The sequence below is a fragment of the Procambarus clarkii genome, chromosome 9 (genome assembly GCF_040958095.1).
Source record: "Procambarus clarkii isolate CNS0578487 chromosome 9, FALCON_Pclarkii_2.0, whole genome shotgun sequence".
NCBI lineage: Eukaryota > Metazoa > Arthropoda > Malacostraca > Decapoda > Cambaridae > Procambarus > Procambarus clarkii.
This window is the reverse complement of record NC_091158.1, coordinates 10,123,375-10,150,879: the sequence shown is the minus strand read 5'-3', so window position 1 is coordinate 10,150,879 and position 27,505 is coordinate 10,123,375. Positions and strand designations below refer to the sequence as shown.

The 27,505-nt window shown below is 40.5% G+C and overlaps 1 protein-coding gene across 3 annotated transcripts; it reads right to left on the bottom strand.

Annotated features, from left to right (window-relative positions):
* Positions 1-484: 484 nt before the first annotated feature.
* Positions 485-27,161, bottom strand: LOC123766254 (solute carrier family 25 member 44). Of its 3 annotated transcripts, none has more exons than XM_045755313.2 (6): positions 27,050-27,161; positions 22,746-23,767; positions 20,025-20,323; positions 13,239-13,371; positions 6,171-6,298; positions 485-1,101 (listed from the first exon to the last, which is right to left on the bottom strand). In XM_045755313.2, the coding sequence occupies exons 2-6, from the start codon at positions 22,999-23,001 to the stop codon at positions 910-912; spliced, it is 1,008 nt and encodes a 335-aa protein (XP_045611269.1). In that variant the 5' UTR covers positions 23,002-23,767; positions 27,050-27,161; the 3' UTR covers positions 485-909. The 3 variants fall into 3 exon arrangements, with proteins under 3 accessions (XP_045611269.1, XP_045611268.1, XP_045611272.1); XM_045755312.2 differs by having other exon boundaries at positions 26,889-27,136; XM_045755316.2 differs by having other exon boundaries at positions 22,746-23,250; positions 27,050-27,120.
* Positions 27,162-27,505: the final 344 nt, after the last annotated feature.

Below are 27,505 nucleotides of genomic sequence, written 5' to 3'. Positions count from 1 at the left end.
TGATTTTTTTAAACATTAAAATATGCAACATTAAATGTTTTTCTTAGATTGTTTTTAACACATTATGTACAGAAATGTTTTGATGAAGTTCCTCTTAGTTTTACAAATCTTTGACAATATATGTTTCACACTTCCAAAGATGTCTATGGCTTCCTTATCACTGTCCTGTGGAGGTGGACACATGTTCAATCAACTCACATACTGTACTAGTCTCATATATTCATGTGGTGCAACTAAGGTTTATACAGCAACCAATAAGCTCTACCTTGTTGTTAGAAAGCAATTTCTAATTCATTGAAATAAATATGTCTTAGAATCAGCAAACTATGTAGGGAAATGGTGAATCCAATTGTCTATAATGGTCCAACCAACAATTTTAATGATATAGATTTACTGTTTGAAATATCTTCATGCAAAATAAGCCTATCCATTGCAAATAGGTTTCACACAGCCAAAGCAAGAGCAGAAAAATTATTACAAAAAATTGTTTTAGGCAACTTTATTTTGTTAAAAGTACTGTAAATTTCTTTTATAAATAGGAAAAACATTCTGTAAGTAGAATGAAGTATTATTTTACCTTAAATAATACAAAATATAGAAATGTTGTGACTATCAGTAATATTTTTGAACAAGGCATAATTAAATTAAATTTGACACTTAAAATTTTTGAAAATATTACAGGTTTACCCATTATAATTAAATTTTATCAAAATCCATTTAACAATATTCATACATTTGTTATATAAAACAATTATTCCCATAGATAACAAACACTACTTAGGAAGGTCAAGTAGGAGAAACGCAATCATGTGATTTACACTAATATGCATATTTGTACCTAAATTAACTCTCTTCTCTAACAATGGTAAAGGACAAGTGATTCTGAAATGAAAAATCTTTCACCAAACATCACCACCTGACTTCATTCTTGAACTCATCATTGACCGAGAACCTCTTGACAGACTCGTAACCAAGGATGATTGTGAAGGAGAAGATCATTGACTGGAACAGCCGAGGAGAGAGGCCCTTAGTGAAGATTCCTAACTGTTCTTCTGACCAGAGAATTCTAAAAGTATTTCCAAAGCCTCCTGTTCTCTGCACCTTTAACAAAGAATGAAGATGTTTTAAAATCTCATCACAAACATTTAAAAATGTTAGTTGTGTGTGGTTCATGGAACTATGCAACCTTAAGAGGCAACATATTCTGTATGTAAGGAATATTGAGCATTTTAATTAATTACATATTTTATAAAAATTACTGGTTAAAAGTTAAAATACCTTAGAGAAAAATTGTGTAACAGACATTTATGGCGGAATCGAGTGTGACTTGTGCAATGAAAGCTGGCGAGGAAAATCTACTAAAGAATGTAGTTCAAAATGTGCAGAATATTTTGACATTACACCCTTATTATTATATGTTACTCATTACTAAATTAAAAAGACTTATTATGGGTAAATACTGGTTTTGAAAAAGGGTCGCTAATTTACGGAACAAATTACTGGGTAACATAATAAGATGCTATACAGTATATAGCAACTTATTATGTTGGCAAAAATTTGGCAAAGTCTCAACTAAAAAGTGGCAAACGCCCAACAAAAAAATCAGTGTTGAATGTAATGAAACGTCATTTTTTGGGTGGAGCCCCGGAGGCTCCCCTTGAGCTATTGGAATGATATTAGCTAATATTAGTACAGGGCTTCAGTCATATGGAGTTGTCATGCCTACCTGGGACCATTAGCCAGAAAATGGTCCCCTCAGAGAGGCACATGGAGAAATGGCATATGAAATTCCATTTTATGAAAGTGTTCATGTCTGCCATTGACCAGGGTTATACACCCAGAAAGGTAGGTGTCCCATAACACACCCCCAACTGTTAGGGAAATTGCAACCAGACATCGAACAAAGGCTAGAAACTCCCCCAAAACAAACAAGAAAACAAACAACACGTCATCACGCTGCTCGTTCGTGCTGACCCCCCAACCCTCACTGGAGGTGGGGGGGAGGGAGGGTCCTGGCCCACCGAGCCGGCCGCTTGACCATTATTTCGGAGACTGACTAAACGGAACAAAAACCGCCGACTGGAGGGAGGGAGATTGCCAGGAAGCCTCCGGGGCTTCACCCAGAAAATGGCGTTTCATTACATCCAACGCTGGTTTTCTGTGGGGAGCCCTGTCGGCTCCCTAGAGCTAGCTACCCAAAAAGATGGAAAATAGGGACTTAACCAAGAGGCGGCTGCTCAGCACCACTCATGACGAGGACGAAACAACTGGCTGCAATCACCGACCCAAGGCGACAAGACCGCTGAGGACATTGACAAAATAACGGGCAGCCAGGACCCTGTATGATCTCCAAAACCCCCCATGCCTGAATAAACACACGGAAATCACAATAGCACGATGCATCAAATGAACAAGTCCACAAGAACCGTGATGAGGGTTCGAACTTACGCCCAGGATGATCGCAGACGCTGCCTTAGTCGACTAGGCCACGACATGGTCAAAAGAATTGCAACCGAGAATTCCACTGACTTCACACAGATCCTGCAGCTTCTCTGAGACACAAACCAGGGTTTTAAACAATTTCCCCATGCACTCGAGCCCTCTCTGAGGGCGAAGAGGTAGAACAGCTTATTGGCAGAGCCCTAGTGCATGGGGGAATTGTGTAAAACACTAGTTTGAGTCTCGGAGAGGCTGCAGGATCCATGTGAAGTCAGTGGAATTCCCGGTTGCAATTCTACTGACCATGTCGTGGCCTAGTCGACTAAGGCAGTGTCTGGGATCTTCCCGGGCATAAGTTCGAACCCTCATCATGGCCCTTGTGGATTTGTTCCCCTTGCCTGAATGTCAGCCCAAGACATATTACCAAACACAGCAGCCAAAGCTTTGAATTTCCAAACATCGTGGTGCGTGAGGGTAGATTGCAGGCTAGTTTGCCTAGGTTAGGACACTAAGCAAGCAGCGCCTGAAACCAAGGCTGGGCCGGCCACCATGTGGCCAGAAGGAGAACCCTTCCACGATAGGACTCGAGCTGAGCCAGAACCCGAAGCAACAACTGAATCGGGGAAAAGAGGTACAGGTAACCCCATCTTGACCAATCCTATTGAAAAAAAAAAGAGTCTACCGTGACGGCTTTGCAATCGGGTAAGGGCACCACATAGACTGGGAGACGCTTTGACCACGCTGACGCGGAGAGGTCAACCTCTGGGGTCCCGTATGTCTGGTAAAGCCAACTGAAGGAGTCGGTGTCGACCGTCCATTCTGTGGACAGAGGAACAAACCGCAACAGTTCGTTTGGCTGTAAGCTGGACAAGGCCCTGATATAAACTGCACAGAGAGCTAAACCCCAAGAATTCAACAGAAGAGCCACCCAAAGCAACCAGCCCTAAAGATCACCACAGGACCACAGAGACCCCCAGTGGCTCAGGCAACAAACCACTGCAGCCCAGTCCAAATGGAGTCGGATTGTAAAGCCTTGAGAGAGTCGAGCCCGACACAGCACAAGCCACACTGCAGCCAACTTCCGCACCGCCGTGCTGTGAGCCCGACGGAAGGACGGAGCCTACCGCCCTTGGCTGGCCTGGTGAGCACTGATCACAAAGCCCCAGCCCAGAGAGGAGGCATCTGTGAACACATTGAGGAAGGGCTCAGGAAGGTGCCAAGGCACAGAACCCTGAAGAGGAAGATGGTGATGCAGCAACCGATGCAAGGCTCCCGGGGGGGGGGGGGGGGGGGGGGCAACCCAGCGATCACAAGAGCAGCAGAAGGGGCAGCCCCAAAGGAACCAGAACAGACATTGTAGCCAAATCCGACCCAGCGGGTAACAATCATGGTGAAGTTCAAACTCACGCACAGCTGCTCGAGCATCTGCCGGGTGACCTGGAACCCCCTCAGAAACAGCCGACAGCAGGACTGCAGCCGGAGCAAAGCCGCCCGAGGGAGAAATAAGGATGCTGTCTGGGAATCCCAGACAATGCCAAGCCAAGTCAGAACCTGAGATGGAACCAGACAGGACTTCCTCCAGTTCACCAGGAACCCGAACCCAGTGAGCTAAAAAAGAACCAATCACCCGGCCAGCAGACAAGTGGACCGGCTGGGACCCCACACCAGCCAGTTGTTGAGGTAGGCAACACCCCGAACACCTAGCAGATGCAGACAGGCTACTACAACCCGGGTAAGACGCGTGAAAATGCGAGGTGCCAAATTCAGCCTGAAAGGAAGGTAACGAAAGCAGTAAGCATGCTGCCCCATGACAAACCTTAACCAATCCCTGAACCCCGAATGAATGGGAACATGCCAATATGCATCCCGGAGGTCCAGACACACCATCCACAAAACTGGCTTCAAGAGAAGCTGGACCTGGGACAGAGTGGTCATCCAAAAGGAGGGGGCAAGGAACCCAGGGGTTCAGATGGGGCAAGTCCAGAATGAACTGCAGATCCACACAGTCCCATCTCGGCACTGGAAACAAGTGGGAAACCCACCTGAGGGACAAGGTCATTTCGCCCACGCCCACGTGCACCCACCCCAACATGACCTGACAAAGTGAAGGGGAAGAAACCTGCCTCGCCAACCCTGAACCCTCTGAAGGAGGAGGGGCCGCCTAATGCTACCGCAGGCTGGAAGAGACGACTAGAAAAGCCCACGAATCATTGATAAATTGGAGTATGAGCAGAGAACAAGTCTCGCAAGACTCTGGGTTGAAGGTGCATCGACCCAACAAGCAGCATGACGGAGGCAACACAGGTGATTGTCACCCTGAGACGGGGGCAAAGAACACCCTTCAAGCTCGCACAAAGCAAGTTGGAACTCGGAAAGCTCATCCATCGTGGTCAACAAAGTCCCAACAGGGTTTTCCACGGGCTGCAGAGGCATGTGTCCCTATGGGAAAGCCCAGGTGCTGGACAGCAATTGAACCTAGGTAGCACCTAATATAGACTGTGGCAGCCTCCCAACAGGCAAGAAAGCAAACTAAAGATTGAAAGAGAACTCTGAGGAAGCACCACAACCCAGGGGACCAGAAATAGTCACGGTCACGGCCACTGTGATTATACAAACTGGGCAGCCCAGAATGCCCCAACCAGCAACTAACCACTCCCTACCCAGGGCCAAATAAAGATACCGAAACCTAAGCTGACCCCAAGGGCGAGGTAGCGAACCAAGCAGTCACTACCCTTATGGAAATGGGGACCCAAAGAATCCAGAGAAAAGAACTCTGAACTCCAATGGGTGTACTCACAGGGCACTTAGGAAAGGGAGTCCTAAGCCCATGCAGTGCTTGGTACAAATCCTGGCCACTGCCAACACACTGAAGGAACACCAGCAGGGTGAAGCCAATCAGGTAATAGAGGCCAGAGCAGGCATCCACCCCATATAGCTTCAGCTGACAAACTGACAGTCCGGCTGGGTGGACTGGTAACCCCTCTCCCCTTCCCGGAGCAGGGAGGCAGGGGTTCGAGGGGGAAGGGGGAAAGCTGCACAAAAGAATGGCGCATGGTGTGATATGTTGCTTGTTTTTCTTTGGGGGAGTTTCTCGCCTCTGTTCGGTCTCGGACTGCAATATTTCTACCAAGAAGGGCCTGTTTTGAAATGCCTACTTTTCTGGGTGCTCAAACCCCGGTCAATGGCAGACATGAATACTTTTATACATATGAGTTTCATAAGCCATCGCTCCTTGCGCCTCTCTGAGGGGGACCATGTTCTGCCTAGTGGTCCCCGGTAGGCAAGACGACTCCATATGACTGAAGCCCAATATTAATATTATCTAATATCCGTCCAATAGCTTCAGGGAGCTTATGGGCTCCCCACAGAAATAGCACAAATCAATGGAAAAATTCTTTAGTACTCTTTGGGCAGATAAAAGCATGCAAGTTATAAAACCAATAAGCTTATATATAAAAGAACAATTATTGTATCCTAAGTTTTTCACTCACAAATTTCAACTATATTTGTTGAGCTAACAATTTTATGTAACTATTTTTTTTGCTTTGTGTTTCATTAATAGCCAAGTTCTTACAATACACTTCGTAAAGTGGTCAATCTAAGTCTTAATTTTGTTTTATTTTTGCTTGTGCACTGCCAACCACAGTAGTTCAAAAACAAATTGAAGACATGAGTATTATTCAAGATAACACCGAACTTATAAAGTTTATCTTCAAGTCACATGAACTAACCTGTAATCTGGCCCTCACTATGTCCAGAGGATTTGTTATTAGAGATGTTGAAACTCCCCCAAGTGGAGCTGCAATACACTGCACCAACAAAGTTGACGTCCCATCAGGAAATGTGCGGACTAATTGCTCTGTAAATGAATAAATTTTACAGATTATAAATAATTTTCAAAGATTTGTTGAAATCTTTGCTTGCTTCACGTATGAAGTTATTTTTATTTTTTAGATAAAGATATATTTCTTTGATAAGCTTGTCTACTTATAACCAATGTCTAAACCATAACTTATGTAAAGGGAGAAAGAGAAAAAGTACATCAGAATATTGGTGCTTGTAGATGTGTCCAAGAGATGCCTGCTTGTAGGCATCCTATGGACACATCTAGGGCCTCTTGTTTCTGAAGTTACATTCTACAAAATTCCCCCTAGTATATTAGGTTAATTCCATACCATAAATTTTACTGGTAAATGTGAAATTATTATAGATATAGTATTTTGCTAATGCTCACAGACAATTCTTGACACATCCAAGGCTCTCATGCGAAGGGGCGTGTGTGTGTGCGACTCACAAGTAGGACACACCACCTCTGCACTACTGGTCCACTTTTTTTATTATTATTACCACCAGAGGTACACACTATTATATTGTTTGTTTTACACCCTCCATATTTATGTTGCGTTTTCTTCAAAATGCTCTAAACATTGACAAAGCTGTACATGAGCAGCAAATGTTAATGGGTCACACAGATTCCAGCTGGCCACTGCATGACTACCTATGGAGCAACAGGAATTAGTGATGCTGCTAACTCAACACTTGTTCAGGGCCAGGAACACCACAAGATATCAGTAATTTCACCCATACAACACACTAAATATTATGAGTGTTTTCTACACTTTTAATTTGTCACATACTAACAACTTAGTAACTACTGTTAATTACCACTTTCACATTCAGATGCTAAAATGTGTTATCCGTACTCCGACGGTAAACATTCCAACGACGTTAAAAAGTCATCCAATTGCTATTTCATATCCATTTATATTTTTGTTACTGTCACACACAATCTATTAGACACCTATTTTTGCATCTATTCTCTAGAAAATTCAATTGCAAACATTTTGGACACCAAATGTGTTGTTATACAGTAACAAATAACTTATAAAAACGTAAAATGATTGTAACCATTTTTAACATTGAGTTGCCAGTAAGCGGCCTGGGAAACCAAGAACGTTTATGGTCGGGAATGCACGGAGAGGCCGGACTACCAATCTTTGAATATGTTTGAATTGAATTTAATTTTATACAAACAGCAATGTTCTTACCCTTTTTTTTTGGTGGAGAGGGGGGGGGGGGGGGAAAGAGGAATTTCTGTACAATTATTCGGTTGTATTTTACCCCAATGTTTGACAATATTTCATTGAAACTAATCTATGTTTGAGGACACCCAACCAATAATCAGGTGAAGTTTGAAGAGAATCTATCAATTTGTCATTTACTGGTGCCACAATCATTTATTACAATTTATCCAAAAGGTCTATGGTATAGTACTTTTAAATATTTAAATTTTGTAATTTATGAATCAATTTTTCATGAATTTTACACATGCTCTTTGTATATACAGTAGCTTTACAATTTGGAAACTGCAAATTTAAAATTATATTTTGTTAGAATTAGAAAAGTGCCATTTTCAAGCAAAATGATGGGTCTTGTTCAAATATTTATATTGCAGCAACTGAACATTTGTTTGTAATTCCTCTTTCAGAATGTTACTCCAAAATATTCCACTAGTTAAATGCAATATTTGTTAACCCTTAAACTGCGCAACACGTCATATGACGAGTTGAGTAACTTGCCCAAAATTGCACATCACACCATATGACGTGTTGGAGTACTACCCAAGATTAAACGGCCTGCGGATATACGGGGTTCACCTCACCTTCATCAGGACTCTTGTAAACAGATGCCATTTAAAAAAAATATCGTGGGCAACATTCCCGGGTGTTAGGGCCTCAGTACTGAGTGAGCCACCAAGGCTGGCATGCAGCATGAGCTCACAGCACTGCTACCCAGCCACTTGGGCTGGACAGTAGAGCGACGGTCTCGCTTCATGCAGGTCGGCGTTCAATCCTCGACCGTCCAAGTGGTTGGGCACCATTCCTTCCCCCGTCCCATCCCAAATCCTTACCCTGACCCCTTCCAAGTGCTATATAGTCGTAATGACTTGGTGCTTCCCCTGATAGTTCCCTTCCCTTCCCTTCACAGCACTGCTGTTCAGCTTGTGACCAAAGCACTGCCTAAAATTTTCAAAATATATATGTACATGCTATTATTTAGCAATGATAGTATTACAGAAGACCCCTGACTGATAAAAATGTCCAGGATTCTGATAATAGGATTGTTGTGATAATTAGCGCTGTAGTAGTAGAAGTAATCTCGGTGGCGAGGGAGGTAGCATTATCTGCTGACCCTGTGTGACCATTTTTTACTGTCTGGACTCATTATACCAGCTTAGTGGTTAGCTATGGTGAACAAAACATGCAGATACTTATATATATAATGTCAGCATATAGTGAATAAAAGCAAAAAGCAGTATGGTGGGAAGAGAATGTTGGCGAGTCAGGTGAGGTAAGGGAGGGAGTCACAGCTAGTGGCGGGCTAGCTGGTGTGTGGTGTCCTTGCTGCTGTTTGACTCGGCATACCAACCTTAGTGGTTCCTTATGGTGAACACAAATGTAAATACTTATATATAACATGTATATATAGTGTAATGACAGCAAAAGGAGTGTTGGGAGAAGCCATTTTGGTGAGGGAGGTGGCGACATCTGCATGACTTGTCATGCTGTGTAAGGGTGGCTACTATGCTCTTTGGGCACTATTCTGGCTTAGTTGAATAGTTATGGTGAACAAAACATGTAGATAATTATATATAGTGTGTGTATATAGGGTAATAACACCACAAACAGTATACTTGAAGGAGGAATGTTAGTGCATCTGGCCTTGAACTAGTGAGGGTGGGAGGGGAGGGAGCAGAAGTTGTGTGTGGCCAACTGTTACTGTCTGCCGTCACCATACAAGATCAGTGGTTCGCTATGGTGAACACAAATGTAGATACTTATATATAACGTGTATATATAGTGTAATACAGTACCAGCAAAAGGAGTGTAGGGAGAAGCCATTTTGGTGAAGGAGGTGGCATCATCTTCCTAATGTGTCATGCTGTGCAAGCTGGTATAGTGCACTATACCAGCTTAGATGAACAGTTATGGTGAATGGAACATGTAGATACTTATATATAACATCTGTATATAGCGAATAAAAGCAAAAACAGTATGGTGGGAGGAGAAATTTGGCGAGTGAGGAGTTTTTGAGGGAGGGAGTGGTGGCGAGTGGCTGGCTGGCAGATGTGGCCATTCATCATTGCTTTTTGACTCGCATTATCAACTTAGTGGTTCATTATGGTGAACAAAACATGCAGATACTTATATATAACCTGTGTATATAGTGTAATAACCAACAAAGTATTTGTTCACTGTTTTATGAACATAATAGTTGAATCGATAATATGCACACCATAATTCTGAGTACAGCGATGATTCACACATTTTATTATATAAATTATCACACTACACACAATTGAATAATATTACAACGAAAAGACGAAGAAAAAATAAATCGGAGACATTGAAATAATTAGATAATTATATCTTTGTGGCAACCCCCCTACCTGACAGCTTCGGCGAAGCAGAACTTCCCTGATGCCTGCCGAGTCAGCGCCTGTTTTTTGCCAGATTTCCCCAACCTATTGGGGCCAAAATACGACACTTACGATTTTTTGAATTTGTTTCCCATGATTAGGGAACACAAATTAACAGGACTGCGACTCCTGGTTCAACCTTGACGACGAGCGGACCCCTGGACGACACCTCTACCTAAGGGCCGCCGGATCACGTTCTGTTTTCGCGTTTTGGATTTGCTACTGTCGTTTGGCATTCTTCGGTCCTGTTGTAAGACGCCAGGCATACATATCGTCTTAGGTCACGGGATTGACGATAATTTTTTTTTGACGTGTTCTGGCTGGTTCTTCTGGCGGAGTGACAGTGTCCGGCGCCGGCTTGGCTGAGAGGTGCCAGGGGTTGGTGGGTCTTGGTGGGCTCCAGGTGTGCCCTCAGCCGTGGTGGGTGGCTGGCTTCTGCACTGCCGGGGGGGCACTGGATGACTTTTGCATTTTAGTTGGAGGCAGAGTTTTGGTTTTGCTACCCAGTGTTCTCTGTGTGGGGTGGGGTCAGTGCCCTCCCTATAGATGTCACTCCCTCAGTTATATAGTTGTCTCGCCTTCCCTATGGTTGTCACCTTGAGGGACTCCTGGGGCTCCCCCAATCATCTACCCGTTTGGGTTTCTCTGCCGCGAGGCATATTAGTTTCAAGTGCTTGGCGTCACTCGTTTCGCGATTAGGCTTGGCGTTTCACCTTTCCGGACTTCGTGATTAACCCATCACGGGTATGCCGGGGCGCATCCGATCCCACGATCGTTGCCGCCCTTAAATCAACAACAAATTAACAGGTTAAGAAGAATTTTTTTTTCTTTATGCGCCTGTGGGTGACAAAGGCCAAATAGCCCTTAGCAACACAAGGGTTAAAAAACAGTTTAGCAATTATATAAATCTTTGAATTTATATTTTTTTTTGTATATCAAAGGTCTCATTCCTGGTAAATACTAGATCTAGTATTGATGGAACATCCCTTCCCTCATTCTCATTGGTCGTTTAACATGCCGATACATGACTGCCTCTAGGAAGATCACGAATCTGCCAGATCAGAAATCTTACGTCTTATCCCAAGCTTTCCAGTCTATTGTTTTCATGCTAAAGTTTCCAAGTACCATCCATCATGCTTTATCCTGGTTGATACCTGGTTCATCTAGAGTGGTACTAGGCACTCTAGGCAGTTGTAAATGTACTGAACTCTAGGCAGTTGTAAATGTTGTGATGCAAAGTACCTAGTACTAGGTACTAGGCAATCCTTATCTGCTTTAACATCATCTTACTCAAATTCATTGCAAGCCCTCTCATTTGTTGTCCATTTCTTCCTTTGTCTATGCGCTGACAGATTGTAGACACTGAGACAAGTTCTTCATCTTTCTGTTGGTGTATCTCTAGTACCACTATGTTTACATCCCACGGGGTTGTAAAAGAAATAATCCTTAACATTTAAACATCTTCACTAACACAGCAGCAACACCTTGTCTTATTTCTATCTTGTCTTCAGACTTCATATTCCCTCAGGAATAGTACTGCACTTGCAAATGATTCTTCCAGTTTAATCGCAACCAGAGACACTGTCAGGGATCTTCAACCATATTATATCCTGGAACTCCAATATTTTATCTTGCTCCATCAATATTTGTACACAAGATTTTTAGGAATCTGTTACCTCCATTATTTCTTTCTCCCTTCCCTAGTGCCTTGCTGCCTATCCTTTATGTTCCACTTTACTGGCTTGTGACTCCTATCACCTTCTGTCCTCATTTAACCCCTTTTGCATCATTGAGGTTTCAGCTCTTCCCTATCACACCTTGAGAGGCATCTCCTTATTGGAGGGTTTCCATCATTTTGCAATATCTGAAGCATTTCTGTCTAGTGTTTCACTCTATTTAGTAGTTTAATGACCAATTCTTACCTTTTTCACAGAATTTATTCTTCTATAATCACTAACCTTTTTTGTTGCAAGGCATTCTCCTAATCTACTATTTTATAAATTTTTGCCTCTTCTGCAGCTCTGTTCACTCTAGATGAATCAGTAATTTCATCTATTCATAAAGGAAAATATTCTGGACTCTGATCTGTTTTGCAAGCTTGGCAATAATTACTTATTGAATGCATTCATTCACAATCATTCTTGAGTCATTTTTAAACAACTTGCATTTACAATTGCCTCAATTACTGCCTTCATTTTTTTCTATTTCTTCAACTATTTTCAGAGTCAACCTAAAATAAAATAAGATATGCAAGTTGTTGGGTCTCTCTTCAGTAATAGTTTCTTTATCTCAATGGTTAAAGATGGAGGTTACTTTGTCCACAATGTGACCATCTTAACTATCTTAATTTCCATCAGCTCTTGACAATCATTTGTTCTCAATTTGATTCTACACATTACCAACTGTATCTTTCTAGTTTTCTTAAGAAGCACGTTCTCTCCATGCACATTTGATCAATCATCATTTAGTGTGATGAAAATCGTGTTGTATCATGCATTTCCTAATGCATTTTTAACAAATATCGAAAACTGTGTAACAAGGGTTCTGAGGGCATGACTTCCCCTGTCCACTGAAGAAGGTATGGGAACCACAGAATGTCCAGGATACTTGAGATCAGTGAAACCATAGAAACTATTGCATCTACTGTAAGTGAAAGCCCTTTTCTACTGTTAAATTTGTCCATATTCAAATGGCAAATTAATTCACTTGAAGGAGTGTAGTGATTACTGAGAATGATGACAGACAGGTGAGACCCCCCAATTTAAAATTTCCAACATCATATGGAAAGCTAATACACAGTACATGGTAGTTCAGGTGAAATTCAAGATCGAGTGGAAACTGCATCTTCTTTAATGAACAAAAATTATAAATAGAAATTGCAGAACTTAAAAGAAATGGCAAATATTTTCGTTAGGAAACGTACTTGTGTTGTCACTACTTTAAATATTACTGTATATTAATTACAGTTTCATGTTTACACTACAAACTAAGCATTCAACTGGCTGACACAGCAGGGAGTTGGAATAGTGTTAAATAATAATTGTACTGTGTTTCTTGATGAAGGAGGGATCAGTTGGATCATCATTTGGCAGAGGTATTGCTCTTTTCCACTTAAGCATCAAAACCTCTGGTCAACCCTGTGGAGCCCTTCAACCTCCTCCCTCCCCTTTAGATCTGCCACTGCTAAGAAAATATTTAACCATACCAAAACATTTAGTGAATATACAGTACAAAGCATTAAAGCATTATTATGCACATGATTGTCAGAGTTTGTTAATCAGAATATGAATCATTTAGAATTACTGCAAAGAGTAAATACCTTGATAAAAATGGTAAAATGACCACCAAAGTGCAGAGTTTGGGACATAAGCACATATAGATGCCATGTAGCCTCGATAAAATCCTTTAAGCCCATCTTTTCTATATAATGTTCTTACTATATTTAATGCAATCTGAAAAATAAACAAAATTAAGTAAATGGTTCACAAGAGAACTTAGGTACAAGCAAACAATGTTACTGGTAAAGGTTTTTTTGGAATTAAATTAATGGATAGCTAGGAATTCTTTATAAAAAAAAATAGGCAATGTAATGAAATGCCTCTTTCTGGTGGGTATTTGATGGCTCCCTGTTACTAGCAACCTGAATAGCTCCACCCAATTCAAATGCCACCAGGCCCTTGGCTAGTCACTGTAAACCTACTGAAGATCAGAACCCAAGACCTGTAATCAACAGTCAAAGAAACTTGATCACTCAGACTGAGAAAGACCACCAGAATGGAAGAGTGAAACAAAACAGACAAAAGCATGGTAAACTAAATACCAAACATGATCCACTCAGTAGTTAGGCAGCTCACCCTCCAGTAGTAGCTGTCCACCACAAGATGGCACCACCCCCAACTACAGAGTCTGCAGTCATCAGTCATTGAGCCAGGAAAGATTAAAACCAACACCCCTGGAAGTGAGAGGGAGAGTCCAGGAAGCCACCGAGGACCCACAAAAAGAGGTACAGGTACTGCATTTCATTACATTCAATACTGGTTTCCTGTGAGGGTTCCTATAATGGCTCCCTGTTGCTATCTCGTCATGAGGAACAAAACCAAAATGGGAACTTGTGGCCTCGTAGTACTGAAGCCCCTCACACCCAGGAGGGGTGCCCCAAATTTTTTTACCAGATGGCATCTGGGAAAGAAACAGTAAACAGATGGCATCTGTTTACCAGAGGCCTGAGGAAGCAGGTGAGAGCTCTATGTACCCGTGTGACTTTTTTTTTTTTAATCTTACGAGGTGCTTTAAAACATCTCTCACCGATATGCATAGTGGGGTCAGAAATGGCAAGAACTTTCCTGAGCAACACATGCATTTCAAGGGTTATAAATGAGAGATCCTGATCCTGAAGGAGGAACTGAAATAGAGCTGGCTGCACCACTGACGGCAAATAATGAGAATATAGAACCCAAGTAACCTGAAAGTGAACGTGGGAGGAGCCACCAAGGAATCCATCTCAAATAATGAAGGGGGTTATGACACACCCTTCTGCATTTCAGAATATCCTTCCCAAGAGGAAACCAATTACCTGTCTTGTAGAAAAGATACCAAGTTACTGAACTCTGGGTTTCCCCCAGCTCAAGAAACTCCAGGAATGGGAAGCACTAGTGCAGAGACGAGATCCACACCAGTCGGAGACAAAGAAGTCTCCCCACAAGGAAGAATTGGTGGTAGGAACACCCTCCTGAAAAACAGAAGGGAATGCATACCCCACAGGAAGGAGAGGCACAACTACCTTCACTGTTGAGATGGAAGAGGTAATCCTCAAGAGAAGGCCCACACACCTGAAGAACCACCACCTCTAGACTCAAATCCACAGGATGTTTCAGGACTGGGAGCAAAGGAGGCAGCCTCCCAGCCCTCCCTAACACCACCAGTTGAACCTGGAGGAGGAGATGGAGTCTTTGGAAGGAAGCTTGGCCAAAATGAACCCAACAATGATAAACATCACAAGGCCCCTGGTGGTAAGTATCCCCCATCCAGCAGGCAGTATGATGGAAACAGTAACAATGATCATCGGAATAGATAAAAACCGAGGCACATCCTTCAAAACTCTCACCCTGTGAAGGCAGAATCTGAGGGTTTGTTGTCCACAAAAAAAACTCTTGAGAACTGCAAAGGGTTTTCCTAGACACGTAGGAAAGACAAAATAGGAACACTAAGCACAGGAGCGGCTCACCGAATATTGCAAACACCAAAAAACAGCCCATGGAAAAAAAAAGATTGTTAAGGGTGTTAGCAGTGTACATGGAACAAGCAAGTGAATTTATTGTTGTCTAAGTGTTGAACAAGCAAGTCTGACCCCATTCAAAAGGCCTTGCAGACACTTCTAAAACCCCTACATTACCAAGGGCACGGCTCCTTCCAACATGAAGACAGCCCACCAGAAAAAAAGTGGCTAGAAGGGCAACAGCAAACACCCAATGACTAAAATAAGGAAAGAGAATGGAACTATTAGGAGGAAGCACCATACAACTATATAGCACTCAGAAGGGACCAGGATAAGGATTTGGGATGGAACGAGGGGACTATAACAAGATTCATGCAGTTTGAGAAAAACCAGCTGATCATAGTCCATACAGAAATGATGCATAAATATACCTGCTTGAGACAAATAGTAAAATACACAAGCAAATGACCCCTGTAGGACAGAACCACCATCTAGGATGGACAGCACTTAACTAGGACCTGATGGGCACTGGGCTAGGAAGAGGAGTGAAACATTGATCATACATAATGCTCATGCTAGCCCTTATGGCTAAAGGGGTAGTGTGAGGGTTCAAGAAGGTGCACATTTTCCTAGTGAAGTAACAGGTGAAAAATAACCCGAGAATTGCTTCACCACAAATGATCAGCGAGTCTCAGGACTTAGCTATCCCATTTTCTATAATTTGTTTACCTTGCTGTTTGTTTAGCTTCTCCTCCTTACTGGTGGGATTTTCATGGTTAGGGTGATTTACAATCTCCTGCTCCTTGTGCCTCTATTGTGGATCAGGTTTTAGTCTGGTTCTCAGTAGGTTTATTTATAACTTAAGGGCCAGGCATGGATTGAACTGGGTGGAGCTTACCAGGCAGCAAGCACCAAGGAGCCCTTCCAGAAAAACTCCCTACAAGTAGATCAGTGGAGAGCCTCAATAGAAAATATCTCCAAAGGAAAGGATATGCATCAGACTCCCCCCCCCCCATCCCACCCAGGAACAGAAAACCATGGATCCTTGATGGGAAGTTACAGTTCAACTACCTCCACCACTGATGAGAAAGGGGTAATACTGTACCCTAAGGAGTCCCCACCTTGCCCAGATAAACACAAACCCCAGGCTCTGAAACCTTCAGATGCTTTAGTAAGAGCCATCGTAAGAGCCCTCCCAAAACAGACAAGTTTTGATCATAATATATCAAGAAAAACCAAACAATAAAAATCTCAGCATACATAGTGCTGTAGCAAGTACATGGAATGCACTGATTGTAACGAATACAGGAAGTAGCATTTTGTAATGAGTATAATATGCTGCTACTGTAAAAGGCGGGTGGTTATAAATTGGCAAGTTTGCACTTCGGAGACACGTGATTTGTTGTTTTTAGGGCTCTTCGTGCAGTCTCATTTCTGGTAAAATGTTTTGATATTTTGGTAGGCACTTAAACATCTAGCATTTCTGCGGACGATGAGTCATAATAAAGTGGCTGAAGATAACAGGGTTGTTGATTTGTGGAACCAATTACAGCGTAACGTGATTGAAGTGGGGCCCCTTGATCGTTTCAAGTGTGGGTTGGACATGTATGAGTGGGATTAGGTGGTCATAAATAAGAGCTGCCTCGTATGGACCAATAGGCCTTCTGCAGTTACCTGTATTCTTATGTTCTTAAGATTTGATGACCAAACCACACCCGTTAAATGCAGAAATGACACTTCGGTCCATCCTGGACCATCATCAAATCATGTAATAGGAGAGAGGAAGGGACAAGCAAATAAATAAGGTGACAGTGAGACGAAGTGAGGAGCAGGTCAGAGAAAAATGTAAGAATAAGAAAAGCGGTAAGAATATAAGTGGCAATCCTTAAGTCAGTTCATGTTTGTTAAGGTGGTTAGATCATTTAAGTATGTACTGTGAAAGGGCAGTCAACAGCAACAAAGCTAGCAATTCTGCTTAGAGGCCAGTTCAGTTAGGAAGGCCTCTGATACAGTGCTTCAGGGACATTTCTCTACTGGTTGGGTTAAGATGTCTTTCACCACCCAATTCAGAACCTAATCTGCTACTCCTATATCCTGAGCATTCCATGGAATCTTTTTTTGTACACATTAGTAAATCTTTTATTGAATTCTTTTACTATTTTTTACGGTCTCATTTGATCAGCAGCTCTAGGGTTTTGGTATCTCTATTCACGTTGTTGTGGCCTTGGTTGACGAAGCCCTGAGGCCAGCATTTGTTTTTGGGCAGGCCTGTGGATTTTGTCCTTTGCCTATATTTCTTGCATACCAGGCACTGTTGCTGGTAAAGGTTCCACCATTCCCTAGGAGGGGCCTGGGTACAGGCAACCTAACCTAGCTACATAATCATTTCCTTATATCCAACAACCAGTCATCACATCTTTTCAGACATACACAATGCAAACACTTCAACAAACTAAATATCCAGATATCCTTGGGTTTATAAATTCCTTGTCTTTAATTATACTTTTTACCAGTTACACTAGTTTTTTCACAATAAAAAAACAAAGGATGACTATTAGCAAGACATATCCACCTCATGCCGCAATACACTATCCCCATTGTCCAGCTAAGACGTATTCTTTCACAATTCATGAGAAGACTTTCTCCTTCACTAGGGCACTCCTAGCTTCCTTGACACACAACCAAGCATTATCTTGACAAGTTTTTCCCATTTCCCCTTATATTGAAGAAATACCATTATGAGAGGGTCAGTACCACGACAGGAATCTTTAAACACTGCAGCTACATTTTGTTTTCTCACCCTATCCCTATCTTGCACCCACTATTGTAAACTGATTCCCTTCAAAATTGCCCAACCCCTTAGGCTGGACAGAAGAGCAATGGTCTCGCTTCATGCAGGTCGGCGTTCAATTGTAACGGTCATGGTACTGACCATTTGCTCCTTTTCCCTTCCCATTACCCCCCCATATTATCTCCCTTGTTCACTCCCACCCCTCCCCTTATTTCCTTCCCCTTCCTCCCCTACCTTGCCTTTCTCTCCATCTCCTGCCATACGGTTGGAGTCAAGTGTCTTTAGGTAAGGAAAATTGTCTGAGGTCCTATAGTCCCCTTTATCCCCTCTTCCCCACTTCTCCTCTCCAGCCCTCTTCCCCTTTCACCTTCCCCCCCCCCCCCTTAGCTATGACAGTTTGGAACATTATTCAACCATTTCTATAAACATACTGGCCGTTGGGCAAGGTCTGGGGTTTGTCATGGAAAAGAAAGAGACCTTGTTTCCCCTGGCAGCTGGTAGAGATGACAATTCTACGGGCATGAAATGTACCTTTTCAGGCAGGCCAGGCTGGGTGACCTGAATGGTGATTGGTTGGAGATAGGTGCCAGGCCCTTACTGGCTAGAAGTGCCAGGGGCCCAAGCCTAGTTGTGAAATGGTTGGCAGTAGCCCAAAATGATGATGGGCTACTGGATTCTGGGCCCAGGATTCTGTAGAATTGTGGGAGGAGCCATCCTCCACTTGAAGGATGGGGAGTAAAAGATTTTAAATGTGTACTGGGAGTGTGACTGGAGTGGTGAACTTGGATAGGTCCAGGGGACCTAGGGAGGCTGTCAACATCTGTGGCTGGTAATTACAGAGAAGGTAATGTGCTATCTTGATTGTGCATTTCAATTCACACCAGTTGCCTCGTAGGATGTATTAAGAGTTAGGATATATTTTGTGTCATTTATTTAAATAAAGTCATTATTGATTTATTTTGTTGTTTAGCTAATTTCCCCTGTAATTATCTTTGAGTTATTAATTCTTATTTCCATGCTGTATTGGAAGTTCCCTGTGTTCTCTCTTAAATGGTAATTAAAGATGTTCCCTAATTCTCAGTAATAATATTAAAGCACTTATAAATAAATTTCCAAGATTAATCTCCAATTATCCTACGTCATAGAGGTATTATTATTGACCTCTGGCTTTCCTGGGAGGTAAATAATTGCAGTCACATTCATTGTCCGATAGGGGAGTGGTGGCAGTGTTTAAGTTAGGCATTATTAATTATTAGTCATAACCCCAGTTGTATTCCCCCCCTAATTAATATTTCAGTTTAATAGAGCTGGTGAGTTCAGTAAGGGTCAAAGTAAGCTTGGTAAGCTGTGTTAAACTGGGGTTTTAATTGGGAAAGTGGAGTACAATATGGAGGGGTTACACAATCCCCGACCGTCCACGTGGTTGGGCACCATTCCTTTCCGCTGTCCCTTCTCAAATCATTATCCTGACACCTTCCAAGTGCTATATATTCATAATGGCTTGGCACTTTTCCCTGATAATTCCCTCTTCTTCCTTCAAAATCATGACTACTGTACTGTACCAATACATCCAGCTCCTATGACATTCAGAGCTACAGTAAAGCTTTCTGTTCACATGAATTAATCCCACAGCTCAGAGAAAAAGCATTCTTCCTCCTGATTGGTTATGAACTTATCTGCCATTACCAATCAAAAACCAATATGCTGTTACTATTTCCCAACTAGCCAATACACAACTGATGAAACCAAGTAATGTTCCAAAAGGTTGCAAGCCTCCATACTGCTTATACATAATACTGTATAACAAATTCTACAAAATTATAAAAATAAACATCCTATCACCTATTTATGTATGTCAAGTCTTGCCTATATGCTTTTAAAAGGTAGGATGCTACCCCTAGTAATAGTATCAACCTTATTTAGTTTGCATGCTATATCCAGGAAAAAATTAATACTTTACTGCAATATTTAAAACCTTTCTTATATAAAAATAATCTGAACTTTACTTTGATAATTTAAGATTATTGCTGCTATTGAACATATGAATTCATGTCTCCCTGGAATGTTTAAAACAAATTCCACAGATAACAATACGATACCTGCAGTTTTTGTCGACCATGATAGTCAATGTTGAGGGGGTTTACGATGACCTTTGATTTTCCATGACCTTCCATTTGTCCCAAAACCATCATATGTTGAGAGATAACATCAAAAGGGACAATGATTGTCTGGCCCACCACGGAGGCACATCCACCCCCAATTAATGCCCTGACCCGTGAGTCATGAACGCCACGTTGCTGGAGGAACGTACGAACATTCTCATAGGTGGTGATGTAAAAGATTCCTGAGACTAGCTGAAAGGCACTTACCCAGAAACCTTTATAAAGTCCACCCAAACCTGTTGAAAAAGTAGCTATGAATTTCTGCATGTGATATTCATCTTTATAATTACATACCAGAGGAAGCAGCTATTAATTTCCAAAGATAATTTAAAATTAATCAACTTTTAATCAAACATGCTATATACTGTACCTATGTTTTATAATACAGTACTGCAGAGTTTACTCTTTAGGCTGCAGAGGATCATATCATTATTTTACCAATAGTGTCCACTGCAAGCATCATAATACAGGATTATGTTTGCAGGGAGTAACACCTCTATAAATAGATGGCTCTAACTCAAGTAAAGTTTTTGAAACAATCTTAATTTTCATTGGTATAAATAACAATTATTTTTGTAAATACTGTATTAAATAAAATGTTAATGATTAGGATAAAAAAAAACCACACCCGTGTATTTGTGAAATTTATGTAAGGAATTTACACCATTTTTTGGGTGTAAATTTTTGGTGTAAATTCCTTACATAAATTTCACAAATACAAAAGTGTGGGTTTTTATCCTATGTTATTATGGCTGTGAGAAGACATTACCATTACTTATATTATTAATTGTTTTCTAATACAGTATTAGAGAATATATTTGATTTACCTTACTGTTTATAAACTACTGTACTGGGTACAGTACAATTCTTCCTATGTAATAATGAGCAAGCACAACATTCTAATCTAGTTACTTGATTTTTCCATTGTAACAAACCACAAACTCTTAGTGCCAGCTTCTTATTACCATAATAACTAATGACACTTGCAATCATATTCACTAATCATTAACAACACCTATAATTATTATTATATTATAATATATAATTATACATTTTTATACATACATTAATTACACACATATGTAATACATACATTAATTACACACCTATAATATATTATTATACATTTTCCCGAACATTTCCATAACTCATTAAGTAAAGCCAAAAGAAACTAACGAGTTTCCGATCAGGCCAAATGAAGATCAACTTGCCAAATAAGTTGAGAAACTGTCCAACACAAGGTCAGGTGAAGTGTGGATATAAGCCAACCAGAAACAAAACTTCATCAGTAACTCCACCAGTGATTCAGTGACAAATGCTCAGGATATATTGCAGATCTTCAACACCATCAATATTTGTCAGCATATGAATGCAACACAGTCGAGTTCCAACCCCCACAGACACTACAAGACTTTATACACCATAGACAGCCACTCCCAGCTGCATTCGAGCTACCTGTTCTCACCCCCCTTATCCTAGCTCTTCGATCCTGCCCTCCTTCGAGCTCTCTAACCCCTAGCTATGTTCAAGCTCTGTTCTTGGCTCTAGGCCTTGCACAAGCTCTCTGTCTCTGGCCACCTTCAGCACTACATCCTATCTGACTATGCCAGCAGCACGTAATAAGCACCCTCCTCTCAACCTATAACACGTCGTATAATTGCTAACGTCCATCAGCTGTAGACAAAACTGTATTAAATAAACTTAAAAACTATTATATTATTTGAATGTTGTTACCCAAAATTGTAAACGTTATGCCATCAACCAGAATTTATTCTCCGAAGCCATTCACAATGTTTGCTAATTAGAACAAGTTCTGGTAAAGTCAACTTAATTTAAACCCAGTACAGTGCATTTAGGTTATATAATCATAATATTTAAAAGGAAAGTGTCAAGGGCAATGAAACTCCTTTTCCTGGGTTGCATGTCAGTAGCAACCGAGGTGCTGAGATACCTCTCGTCTCCTTTAGAAAGGAGACAAGAGAGGTATCAAACAATATACATGGAAAATACTGGAGGGAAAGGTCTTAATTGACACAGTAAAATAACAACATACTGGAGTGAATATGGAAGGAAATGCAGAACTAAGCCAGTGAAGAACAGAGGTGCCATGGGTACAATCCAGAGAACACTGCATCAACTTTATAGGTCAAAGATTGTTCAAAATCCTCCCAGTGAGCATAAGAAATATTGTCAGAACAAACATTGATGTCTAAAAGAAAACTGGATAGTTTTCTTCAAGAAATGCCAGACCAACCCGGCTGTAGTGGATATGTGGGCCTCAGGACTGCTCCAAACAACAGGCTGTTGGACCAAGCTCTCACAGGTCAAGGGAAGTAGAACTCCCAGAACCCAAACAATATATGACCAAAGTATTCTAATCCCTCCCTTTGTCAAAGATGAATAATAATTTACCTTTAATGAAAGTCTGATGGACAAAAAGGTTTAACAAGCCTTAGTAATATTTAAGTGTATGGCAATTAAACAATGCACTTGCTCATGGGAAGAACCATACTTCTTATGTAGGGGTGGGTAAAATATTTATTAGAATTAAATCATGATGATGAGCACCAGACTATTACAGTACACCTGCACTACTAAGAAGAGTACTTATGAGAATATAAACATTATCAAAAGGAAAAATTGAATTACTGTACATACCTTCATATTTAAATATCTTCTGGAATGCATCAAATGTGCCCTTGTAGACTTCATTGTGCCTCTGGATCTGGATACGTGTCTTTATGACAGTGAATGGATAGAGCATACATCGCACAGAAAAAGAGCTCAGCATTGACAACGGAAAAAATTTTTGCTTGTTCATCATATCCCATTCAATAGTCTGGATGTATTGGCCACTGCCATCAATATTTGGCACACCAAGAGATTCCATGGTTCTTTGTGATAAGAGCACCATGAGATATCCTCCACTATACTCAGTACTGTAGTGCTACATTCCCCCAGCAACAACAAGATGGTTGGTTACACACATACTTGTACAAAGTTCTGATGTTTAAATTAAAAATCTGTATCTGAAGTTTGGAAGCCATAACCTGTTTTCACAAGCGTAAATGCTCTTTCAGCATTAAGTACTGCTATATTTTCAAATACTGTAGTTGAAATTTATTGTATTTCTTATTTAACTTTTAGTAACTAATGAACAACACTAAATAAAAGATTTTAAAACCATTAAATATATAAACATAGTATAATGTGCATATTTTTCATTAAATAGAACATTTTGATCAAGTATTTAAAGGCAACATCAACAAAATCATTTGACAAGGTGTTATTACTATTACTTCATAATATTTATTTATTTCCTTGTAAAATATTTATAGTTTTTGAGAGAGTTGAAAGTTTCAGAATCCACTCCTATTGTCTCCCATCTTTTATTTAATGCCTCTTTATGATTTAGCTTTTGTATGTTTCAAGGAACTGCAGCCCCAAAGTCTGATTTTAAGGCCATACAAATGCAAGGTTTCTCCATTAGAGATATCATGAAAACTTGACCAGTCCTGGCTCTCATGATTGAATCAAGTGGTATTCTTGAGAGATCAAGAGCAAGGCACAAAAATACTAAGAGTAACACAAACTTAAATTCATGATAAATTTCTTCACATCTTTTGTTGCTGATGCAAAATGCTTCTGGGCACACATTGCTTGAGTTTCACACACACAATCTGAAATGAAAACATTAATATTTAAATGTAATTATTAATTATGTTGGGGAACAGGAAACCAGAGTATACAGTACTATACATGTTAGGTTTATAACGCGGTCCCAAAGTCGAACTACTGACCTTTCCCAGGATGCAATCCTACAACAAGCTAACTCCTAGGTACCCATTTACTACTAGGTGAACAGGTCCCATTAGGTGACAGGAAATGCACCAAACTATTTCTGACCCTCCAGGGATTCAAACCCAAAACTCCCCATAGTTTGTTGAAAACAAACCCTACTCTACTTTAAAGGGGAAATTTTGCCTACTTCTTATCTATTCATAGTTATACTTGCAAAGCACAGTGAAAAATACTCTACCGTATATCAATACAGTTTCTGCGATGCTTTTCTATCCTTCAAATAAAGAAACTAATCTGGGTGCAGGGCAACAAGTTAAGGATATAAACTGCAAAAAGTGTCCATCTTGTCCAACAAAATTGGGCCTATTACCTTTTTGACAAGATGCAGAGAAATGATGAAGCTAGAAACCAAGAAAGGCAACAACTGGAAATTACAGTACCAATATTTTCAGTTATGCAATCAGTAATATTTGGAACCCTTTCTTTTTATTTCTTTCTTTCTTTCTTTCTTTTCTATTAAAGTATGATATAAAATGTCAATATGTTCATAGGCATCAGATGGGTTAAGATCAGCACTAAATGTGCAACTTTGAGAAGCCTCATCCATGGGCTAGTAAGCCTCTTCCTGCTTCAGACTATCATACAACTCAAGCACGTTTCCCCCCCCCCCATTTTTTTTAAATAGGAAAAAATTCTTACATGCAGTACTCGGAAAATATACATTCCCCAATATTTATTATTCTATTCATAATCGGGGAACAGCAGCAGCATGAAATTTGGCCCCTTTGTTTTAAGATGAGTTGCATACATAACTATTCCTATCCACTCATTACCAGCAACCGAATTTTAATAAAATCTGAATTTATTTAACCAGTTAAAAAAACAGGCTAAGTTAGCAACTATTCTATCATGAATAAAGAATTTAATTATTCTTCTAATAATTAAAAGAGCTTAATTAAAGTGTAAAGGTGTACACTTTACATGGGTAAAATATTAACTATGCCAAGTATTTTTCTATATACTCTAATGTTGTGGCCTTCATGACATGTATTTATGCACAGAAAAGTCCAATTTACAAGCTTGAAAGATTTTATATTACAGGTATTTTTAATTGCTACACAGTACTGGTATTTAAATTTTCTCGCATTTGTTTTGCACTCTTAGTTCTTATAACAATTTACACCTTATTACAGATTTCAGGAATGAGAATACTGTAATTTGTAATAAGTAATTATTAGGACAAAGCACTAAGCCAGGATGATTAAGTGACTTAAAATAGATAGGACAGGAAAAGAAACGTGTCCAATCCAATCCCTTAGACCATCCTGGGTCAAACTCCAACTTTAAAGAGTCAAGGATGTCTCTGTATGGACCAGTCCTGTGACCAACTAATATGAAGGAAGAACGCTTGCCAATTTTTGGCAAGCGTTCTTCCAAAATTGGCTTGCCAATTTTTGTGCCGAGAGATTTCATTCTACTGCTAAATGCTGATATTTTTTACCAGATACTGGGGTCTGCTTTAAAGACCAGACGACCTAGTTGAATATTACTCTACTTTGAAATGTTTCTCAACACAGAGGGCAACAAATGAAAAACTGCACACCTTAGAATCATGCAGCATTTCTCAACTTTTGTACCCTTGAAATAATTCCAGATCGTATTTTAGATAAACCCACTGATTTCATTCTCAACCGAAAGGAAATTATTTGTCTTTGATTTTAATACTGGTTAAATTATAAAAATAAAACAAAAATTACTCAAAAGTACATTTGCATGTGATTAGAATTAGCCTATTTATCACTATCTCTTGCAGATCCCCTAGTTATATTGGGTTCCACAGAACCCTGGTTGAAAAACTCTGCCCAGCTTAGAGCAAAGAACCCCCAAAACTAAAGGATGGTCAGAGGTAGTAGGTATGCTCAGTGCCTTAAAAGAAAACACACTATAAAGTTGTAAGCCACAAAAATCCACCTCTATATTTGGTAGGGAACCCATCACAATCCAGTCAATAAAGAAATGATGTGAACAATTTCTCAGATGCATTTGAACTAGCTGACCAGGTCAATAACATTAGCTTTCTGATTCCACTAAAGCACGTCATCCATACTCCTCCAGGAAACGTTTCCAATGATGCATCTCTAAATTCCCGAAAGTAACTTGTTTATTTTTTTTTTTAACCAATTTATCAAAGGCTCAACAAAAGTATCAGGGAATCACCCAAAGATTACCTTGGCTATCACTCAAGACAGTATTAAAATCACTCATCCCTTATGTAAGTTACTTACTGGTTACAGACTGTACATCAGGTCAACTGTCCCAGGTCAGCGTCTGGGATGATCTCAGACATAGGTTCGAATCCTCGTCACGGCCATTGTGGATTTGTTCATTTGATACATCATACTATTGTGATTTCTGTGTACTTCAGGTCATTCTCAAATCCATTAAAATGTGTAACTAGTATATTTGAGATATATACAAAAGTTGTTACATTCTTGTACAGCCACTAGTATGCGTAGCGTTTTGGGCAGGTCCCTGGAATACGATCCCCGTCGCGAAGAATCATTGTTACAACCAAGTACACATTTTACTGTTGAGTTAAACAGAGGCTACAGTTAAGGATTTGCGCCCAGTAAATCCTCCCCGGCCAGGATACGAACCCATGACAAAGCGCTCGTGGAATGCCAGGCGAGTGCCTTACCACTACACCACGGAGACTGGAAGATTTCATTTGACAATATCAAGACTTCATTTGCTTAGCTAAATGAATTTTGGGGTTCAGGTCCTGAACCTATATTTACCTGAATTTACCCGAGGAACACTAACACAAGTGGTATCAAAGAGCACAGGAAGCCAGCGGCTTGTCAAAGGTCCCCTACATTATATGTCTAACGTTTTCCGGGAAGGCATAGAGTGCATATTGAATGAACTAAACTAACTGCTACAGCCCCACCCACCCCTTACAAACACTGCACCTCCTCACTGACCGTCTCCAACACTTACAATCTACTGTAGCAGGAATTGTTGTAAAGTCCTGTGTAACTCGTACCATGAAGCGTACATTGTTTCAGTCTTCAGTGTGACTCTCAGCAAAATAGTTCCCTTCCCTAACTTCGTCAGCGGCTTTATTTCTTAATAGTTAGCAACCAGAGACGAAACCATACCCGGAGGGTAGCGAGGGCCAGAGAGTGCAGTAAATCTAACCAGCCACAAGTGTCCTTTCCGACTGGCAGCCTCCATCAGACGACCCCTGTGTTCCGACCCATCACCGCAAACCTGTTTCCCAAAATTATTACGCCTATTTATCTATTGAACTGCAATGTTCACATTCAGTTTGCATGATAGTAGTAGTATTCAGTTTCTGTAGTAGAAGTATTCTTTTTATAATATCCTTATGACTAATATTAGTACTAACTTTTGAATAATGACAAGGGATTCAGACTCGGTCCTCATCGTTTTGATCAGCTGTTACTAGGTTCATATGTTTGATATTGTTTTTTTAATTATGGACCTTATATTTTATCCAGCTTTATTTATGTTAATTATCGATGCATAATTCATTATGTAGAAGGACCAGATTTCGTAATCGTATATTAACTGCGTTTGTGAATACCGTCATC

Bases quoted from the DNA above. Each gene is read 5' to 3' on its own strand.
- LOC123766254 (XM_045755313.2), bottom strand. From the start codon at position 23,001: ATGGTGCTCTTATCACAAAGAACCATGGAATCTCTTGGTGTGCCAAAT. The intron at 20,324-22,745 runs GTATGTACAGTA...CTTTTTCAACAG, and splicing joins GAAGATATTTAAATATGAAG to GTTTGGGTGGACTTTATAAA. The intron at 13,372-20,024 runs GTATCGTATTGT...TTTATTTTTCAG, and splicing joins ATGGTCGACAAAAACTGCAG to ATTGCATTAAATATAGTAAG.